General features: G+C 54.9%; 1 protein-coding gene across 1 annotated transcript; it reads left to right on the forward strand.

Moving 5' to 3' along the window:
* Positions 1-453: 453 nt before the first annotated feature.
* GHRL (ghrelin and obestatin prepropeptide) lies at positions 454-4,434 on the forward strand. The gene is made up of 4 exons (XM_052647165.1): positions 454-561; positions 762-875; positions 3,715-3,823; positions 4,310-4,434. The coding sequence occupies exons 1-4, from the start codon at positions 454-456 to the stop codon at positions 4,327-4,329; spliced, it is 351 nt and encodes a 116-aa protein (XP_052503125.1). The 3' UTR covers positions 4,330-4,434.
* The last annotated feature ends 3,718 nt before the right edge of the window (positions 4,435-8,152 follow it).

Below are 8,152 nucleotides of genomic sequence, written 5' to 3' on the forward strand. Positions count from 1 at the left end.
GCTCGCATGCAGGGGGTCTGTTTATGGGTCTAACTCACGGCAACAGCCGCGCACCTGCAGGCCCTTCTGAACACGGGAAGGTCGCAGGGCCCCGGCTGCCCGGCTGCTCCCAGCTGGACTTGGGAGCGGCCCCGGTGTCCCCGTGTCTCCTGGGACCTGGCCGGTTCGCCTTCCTCACCCCTCCTCCAGAAACTTGGTGCAAGGTTCTCAGGGCTGGGGACGAAGGATGTGGACACCCCACTGCCAAGCATCCGCCCCTGAGAGAACAGTCTTGGGAAGGAGCCCGCATGCTCCTACCGGGGGAGGCGGGCAGACGGCGCTCCTGGGGAAGAGCTGCTCCAGACAGCAGTCACCCTGGGTCCAGGGGTCCAGCGCGGAGCCCTGCCGCCATCTCTCTGCCCGGCCCAGAGACCCTCTCTCCTCCAGGTCCATCTGCCTCCAGCCAGGGAAGCCATGCCCGCCCCGCGGACCATCTGCAGCCTGCTGCTGCTCAGCGTGCTCTGGATGGACTTGGCCATGGCGGGCTCCAGCTTTCTGAGCCCCGAACATCAGAAACTGCAGGTGAGATGCCACCCCAGGAGCCCTGCGTCCTAAATGCCCCGAGCCGTGTGAGCTGGGCAGTGGCTTGCCCTGAGCTTCAGCTTTCTCCCTAACCCCAAAGGAGGGCTCTGGGTCTGACCCAGTGAGTCCACACCTCACCCTGCTTCTCGGAGGAGAGGGGAGATTCAGGGCCTAAGGGGAGCACCTCCTCTTTCCTGCAGAGAAAGGAACCTAAGAAGCCATCAGGCAGACTGAAGCCCCGGGCCCTGGAAGGCCAGTTTGACCCGGATGTGGGAAGTCAGGCGGAAGGTGCAGAGGACGAGCTGGAAATCCGGGTGGGTCCCTCTGCAGTAGGAGGGGAGGGTGGGGAGGGCAGAGGAGGGCGGCCACCCACAGACACTCAAGGGACATCAAACGGCAGGACAACAGCGACTCCACACCCCTGGCTCTGCTAGCTCTTTGCCATCAACAGGCAAATGTCTAAGGAAACTTGCTGCAACAGGATGAGCCCCAGCAGAGGGGAGGGGGCATGCCAGCAAGTATTCACAGACACTCAGGAAGGAGGAGCTGCTCACAGGCTGCAGGTGTCTCCCCGCAGAAAACCTTCCGATGGGCTCAGGGCCCTCTCAGACCTGACCTTACCCTATCTTGGCAGGGCAGCACCCTGGATGGGTGAACCCCACCTGCAGGCCAGGATGGAGCCCGGCAGGCTCGCTTGGGCTCAGGAATCCTGCACGGGGTGAGGGCACTGTTGGGAGAGAATGGGAGGACCAGGAGAGACAGGGCATGAAGGCGTTTTAAGGGCCCCCGCCACATGGCCTTCCTGGCTGGCCGCAGTCCCGGGAAAGGACTGACAAGGGTTTAGGTGGAGATGGGCATCTCCGTGCAGGGTGACCAGTGTCCCCCGAGGTGCCCGGCCACCACCGAGCTGCCGCACCCCCTCGGCCTCATTTTCCACGGCTCCGCCCTCCTGCACACGAGCGTACTCAGTGGCTTCAGTCGTGTCCGACTGTGTGACCCTATGGAGTGTAGCCCACCAGGCTCCCCTGCCCACGGGATTCTCCAGGCAAGAATACTGGAGTGGGTTGCCATGCCCTCCTCCAGGGATCTTCCCGACCCAGGGATCGAACCTGGGGCTCTTACATCACCTGCATTGCCAGGTGGGTTCTTTACCACTAGCACCACCTGGGAAGCCCTTCTGCCCTCCTGCTTGGCATTGAATCTCTACAGCCACTGGTGAGGTCAGTACGGCTGCAACAGGATGAGCAGCCTCATTTAGAGATGAGGAACAGAGTTTCAGCCAGGGCAACCTGCTGGCCTAAGGGGCCACTGCCTGCAGGTGCCGAGGTGGGACCCACAGTCTCAGGGGCTCGGGTCCCCAAGCCGTCGGTCTCCATCGCCAGTCTAGCAGAGAGAGCAAGTGCCCGGGAAATCTCCTCTGCCCACCTCTGCTCCCATCAGAGGTCAAATCCCCAGCCCCCAGCCCCTGACTCTCGCCAGGCGCCTCCTCCACCATGTGTGAGACCCCACCCGTCATGTTCCTACTTGATGACAGCCTGCAGATTCTTAGATTAAAACCAGGAAACTTTCCTGATGAGACTGCCAGGCCCAGTGGGGCAAGGGAAGCCCTGGGACCGCTCAGACGGGGCAGAAGTCTTGGCTGGGACTTTCCAGTTTCCATAGAGGCAACAGCAGGCCCTGCCCTAGCCGGAACCAGGAGTGTCTGATGTCCAGAGGTGGGGGGGGCCCACCAGATGTGGGGGAAGCCTGAGACACAGGCCGCACAGTGTGGGCTGTGCGCCCCAAAGCCTCCAGTCCTGGAGTCCCGCCTCAGGCATCGCAGGCCCCTCCACTCCCTCCAAACGTTTTCCTAAAATGGAATCTCAGAGCAGAAGGCTTTATAGACCAAGTGCTGTCCCATCCTACCCGTCACCCATGGACCAGTTAGACACTGGGCCAAGGGGGCCACTTCCAGCCCCTCGAAGCCGCGCTCTCCCGTCCGACAGCTGCCTCACCTCCTGGCAGCTGCCCCTTGCCCAGCTCCAGGGTGCAGACCAGCCCGGCAGGTCCCCAGCTCAGTGTCCACGGAGCCCCAGAGTCTCCTGGGGTCACCCGACCACTCGCATTGGCCATGGGGCTGGAGAGGAAATGAATATTTACTGAAGGGAGAGAACAGAGGGGCCTCAGTTCCCCCCAAATCAATTACGTCATCTCCACAGCTCCACCTTCACGGTGGAGGCAAGAAGGGGAGGCAAATTTTAAAAGAGGAAACCATATTTTATGCATTGTTTTAACAACACCTCGGAGCATCCCTGCTTACCTGTGAAATGCGAGGCAGAGCGAAAGGCGCTCAGCCCGGGGCTGAGCAGGGTGAGGGCTGCGCCCCTGCCGAGGGCAGGAGGACCAGGGGCTCCCTTTCGGCCCCAAGATCCCTTCGTGGACTTACCCAGGAGCTCTGTCACCAACACGGCCAGGAACTGGATGAGCGGAGGCGAACATGATCTGTGCTCCCCTGGAGAGAAACGATGCGGCCGCAGAGTTCCTTCCTGGTTGCCCAAATCTTTGAGCTTCAGCAAGTCATCTCATAGGCTGCCGAGAAGCTAGGAGACGTGGGGGTGATCCGCCTGTAGAAGGGAAGAGACAGAGGCACAGAAAGAACAGCCTTGGCTCAGAGCATCGTTCAAGGAAGAGGTCAACATCCTATCTGGTCCAACACAGAGCAAGGAAGGGCCAGTGCAGTCGAGAGGAAGAGCTCCTGGGAAGGGAGGGAGGCAGGTGCAGAGACTGTCCCCGGGGCCGGTGCTGTGTCCACCAGGGAGAGCCCGGATCCCACATCATGCTGCCAGCTGTAACTCCATCACTGGCCATTCTGTCTGACGTCTTCCACAGCTGAAAGGTGGGGGGATGCCTGATCTAGGGGACCCCACAGCTTTTATCAGTAACCTCCTCAGTCAGGTAAAGAGGGTACAAGGTGAGCCTCTTAAGGATCGTGGAGTGGTAAGATCAGGCCCGGGACGGACGGTGAACTGGCTAAGCCACCCCTCGGGGCCTGTTGGACCCCAGGCTCTTCCCTCTTCCCCTCCTGAGAGCCCAGGGCCTCTTCTGGGGGGAGGGGGCAGGGAGCAGGGGTAGGAGGCTGGGGGTGACCTCTGACAATTCCTGGGTTCCTCCTAGTTCAATGCCCCCTTTAACATTGGGATCAAGCTGTCAGGGGCTCAGTCCCTCCAGCACGGCCAGACTCTGGGGAAGTTTCTTCAGGACATCCTTTGGGAAGAAGCCGAAGGTAAGTCCTTGCCCAGCTCAGCTCAATTCCAAGCTTCACCTGAGTCCCAGTGTGAGCCTGCCTATGAGTAACAAAACAGAGGTTTCATTCCCCACCCTGCCTCTCAAAAGAGCTTCCAATTCCTCTTTCCCAAAGAGTCATCACTCAGTACCCGTGGGGGATTGGGTCCAGGGCCCCAGCTTTTAGGAGACAGGCCAAAGTCACACGGTCCAACTCTGGGGCCACTCCTCTCGCCATTACAACACATCTCCTCCATCCCTCTGTGGAAGGAAAGCCAAATTGGATGGCAACAGAAGGACAGCGGACACAGTAGAGGTTATTTTGGTGGTTTTTCTTTTTTTGGCTGCACTGTAAGGCATGGGGATCTCAAGTTCTCCAACCAGGGGTCAAACCCGTGCTCTCTGCAGTGGAAGCATGGAGTCTTAACCAGTGGACCGCCAGGGAAGTCCCAGACACAGCTTTTTGACTTGACCTCTTGCATTTCAGAAACCCTGGCTGACGAGTGACCGGCCCTGGGACCAACCACCTGTCCGTTCTCCCGCCCTCAGAAGCTCTCACCTGGCTTCCGGGACACTTCCGAGACCACCTGCAGCTCTGAGGGGTACTAGCCTAGGAGGTGAATAAATGCTCAAACGGATGCAAAGGTTCAAAATGTTTATTTCACCAAAGACGAAAATTTCACATTTCAATGAAAAACAGCGTGCCCCCACAATTCCTGGTCTATGGTCAATAGAAAGAGAGGCGAAGGACGAGGAAGAGCATATAGCAAGGAGGTGGGAATGCTTAGAAAACCAAACCAGATCCACTCCCACAAGCAGGTACGGCTGCTGGGGGATTGTAGGAGCAGAGGTGGAGGGGACAGCGGAAGGGGGAAGGAGGGGCAAGATGGAGGAAAAGATGACGACACAGTTCCTTTAAACAGCAGAGCTTCCCGGGGCAAAGCTGCAACGGGGGCTTCTTATTAACAACCAGCAAGGGCTGTGTGAGCAGGGAGCCTTCCGGGGACACCGTCAGAGCCAATGTCCCTGAACTGACATTTGCGGGCGGACAGGACGCTGGGAAAGGGAAAGCCTGACTTTGAGGCTGGACGTAAGTGGGCCACTGACAGTGGTGACGGCCACTGCTGGACCTGGCTGACCTAACCGCTCCCTCCTCCTCACCCAACGCGCAGCGGACGCCACCTCCTGTGGCTGAGACTGACCCCTGCCTCGGTCCCTTCGTTGATCTGGGACACGAGGTTGATGTCCAGACACACTTGCAACCCCAGCTCATGGCTGAATGAGCCTTGATCATTAAGCACCACAACTTAATTCCAGCGAAGACCCAGTCTTCCTGGAAGGGATGTCACTTAGCACTCACTTGCACTTTGGTGCGAACATGTGCGCTGACTGTGGCGATGGGTGGGCGATGACGGGGGAGGAGCACCACCCAGCCACCCACTGGACATGTGCACACCCATCACCAACATGCAGGACGGCCCTCTGTGGAGCCAGGGCAACAGCCACACTCGGGAGAAACCTTGGTCACAGAGGACTCCCTCTAGGAGCCAAGTACCTTCTCCAGTGAAGTTCTGGCCACCCAGCAATCAAGCATGCGTGCCTGCTAAGTCACTTCAGTCCTGTCTGACTCACTGCAACCCTATGGCCTGTAGCCCACCAGGCTCCTCTGTCCGTGGGATTCTCCAGGCAAGAATACTAGAGTAGGTTGCCATGCCTGACTCCATGGGATTTTCCCGACCCAGGGATCGAACCCGCCTCTCTTACGTCTTCTGCACTGGCAGGTGAGTTCTTTACCACTAGCACCACCAGGGAAGCCCCCAGGCACTCAAGACAAAGCACAAAGCCACTCTTGGTGGACACCCAGAACCCATACCACCATCCCTCAGCGAAGAACCACTTGTGGTCTGAGGAACATCACTATGGTCAGAAAGCCTCTTAGAGTCTGGGCCCCACCCCTGCCCTAGGACAGATAAGGATCTGCTTTCTAACAAGACCCCCAGGTCCATATAAAGTGGTTTAGAGGCCACAGGGTTCTATTCACCAGCAGAGCCCAGTCCCACACCTGGCTTGGAGCAAGTGTTGACTCTCCTGTGACAAGAAAATGCAGGCCTGGCCAGCAGACCTCAGCAAAACTGAGCACACAGGAAAGAGCTGTCCTGCCTCCTCTTTCATTTACCTCCCCCACCGGCCTTCTAAGCCTCAGCTCTGATGTCAATGCCAGGCCTGTCTATCGGACGGACAACACATATACTTCTCCATCTCTCGGGGCACCCCACACTGACGATCTGACCGCCCAGTAACTTAGCTCAATGAGCCCTTGCTTCTGAGAGCATCTGCTTCTAAGTGGTGATCACAGTTTGAAAAGCTTTGTCCCCTCAAGAGGAATCTAAGGTACTGGAAAGCAGGTGAACGGCTTGGGTTGGGGGAGGCAGGGAGGAAGCTGAAGCCTCCAGCCCCTCACTCTGATGTGGAGACCAACACGCGGGCCTGGGGCTGAGTCACATCCCAGCCCTAAAGTTGAGCAGAGGTGCCACCCTAGCCCACCGCCCTCTTCTCAACACCCAGAGGAGGACCCAAGGCCTGAACATGTTCAAAGGGCCCAAGAAACCTGCTCCTGACCTGATGGACAAGCAGCCAGATGGGGCTCAGGGGAGGACGGGTGTCAGGCCCCAGGGAACACTGGTCACTGGCTGCCCCCTCCTCAGAGACAAGGCCTACTCCTTCCTCAAGGGCCACACCAGCCTTCTCTCCCACTCGCCCAGGTCATTCACCCCACACACAGATGATAAGCACCCGCTCTGCCCTGGGTGCTCTCACTGGCCCAGGAAGCGCGGTGGGCTGGAAAGCTACAGGCTTCAGACTTGAACGTGAACACCAGCTGCTGGATCCACCCACAACACTGAACTGTGCAGGCTCTTCCCACGTGCAATGCCCACCTCCACTCTCCTCTTTCACTTTCATCATGAGGGTCTTTAGTTCCTCTTCACTTTCTGCCATAACGGTGGCGTCATCTGCATATCTGAGATTATTGATATTTCTCCCGGCAATCTTGAGTCCAGCTTGTGCTTCCTCCAGCCCAGCGTTTCTCATGATGTACTCTGTGTATAAGTTAAATAAGCCTAATAAGAGACTATTATGAACAACTATATGGCAATAAAATGGATAACCTGGAAGAAATGAACAGATTCTTTAAAAAGTTCAATCTTCCAAGACTGAACCAAGAAGAAATAGAAATTATGAACAACCCAATTACAAGCACTGAAATTGAAGCTGCGATCAAAAATCTCCCAAAACACAAAAGCCCAGGACCAGATGGCTTCACAGGAGAATTCTATCAAACATTTAGAGAAGAGCTAATGACTATCCTTCTAAAACTCTTTCAAAAAATTGCAGAGGAAGAAACACGTCCTAATTCATTCTACGAGGCCACCATCATCCTGATACCAAAACCAGACAAAGACAACACAAAAAAAGAAAACTACAGGCCAATATCACTGATGAACACAGATGCAAAAATCCTCAACAAAATTTTAGCAAACAGGATTCAGCAATACATCAAAAAGCTCATACACTATGATCAAGTTGGTATATTCCAGGGAAGCAAGGATTCTTCAATACACACAAATCAATCAATGTGATACACCATGTTAACAAATTGAAACATAAAAACCATACGATAATCTCAATAGATGCAGAAAAAGCCTTTGACAAAATTCAGCAACCATTTAAGACTAAATGTCTTCAAAAAATGGGCACAGAAGGAACCTACCTCAACATAGTAAAGGCCATATATGATAAGCCCACAGGAGACATTATTCTCAATGGTGAAAAAATGAAAGCATTCCCCCTACGATCAGGAACAAGACAAGGGTGTCCACTCTCACCACTATTGTTCAACATAGTTCTGGAAGTCCAAGCTACAGCAATCAGAGAAGAAAAAGAAATACAAGGAATCCAGATCAGAAAAGAGAAAGTAAAGCTCTCACTGTTTGCAGATGACACGAAACTGTACATAGAAAACCCTAAAGATGGTATCAGAAAACTACTAGAGCTAATCAGTGAAGTTAGCAAAGTTGCAGGATACAAAATCAATACGCAGAAATCACTTGCGTTTCTATATACTAACAATGAAGAATGAGAAAGAGGAATTAAGGAGTCAATCCCATTCACCATTGCAACAAAAAAGAATTAAATATCTAGAAATAAACTTACATAAGGAGACAAAAGAATTGTATACAGAAAATTATAAAACACTAATGGAATAAATCAAAGATGACATAAACAGATGGAGAGATATTCCATGTTCCTGGGTAAGAAGAATCAATATTGT

This window comes from Budorcas taxicolor, chromosome 1 (assembly GCF_023091745.1).
Source record: "Budorcas taxicolor isolate Tak-1 chromosome 1, Takin1.1, whole genome shotgun sequence".
Classification (NCBI taxonomy): domain Eukaryota; kingdom Metazoa; phylum Chordata; class Mammalia; order Artiodactyla; family Bovidae; genus Budorcas; species Budorcas taxicolor.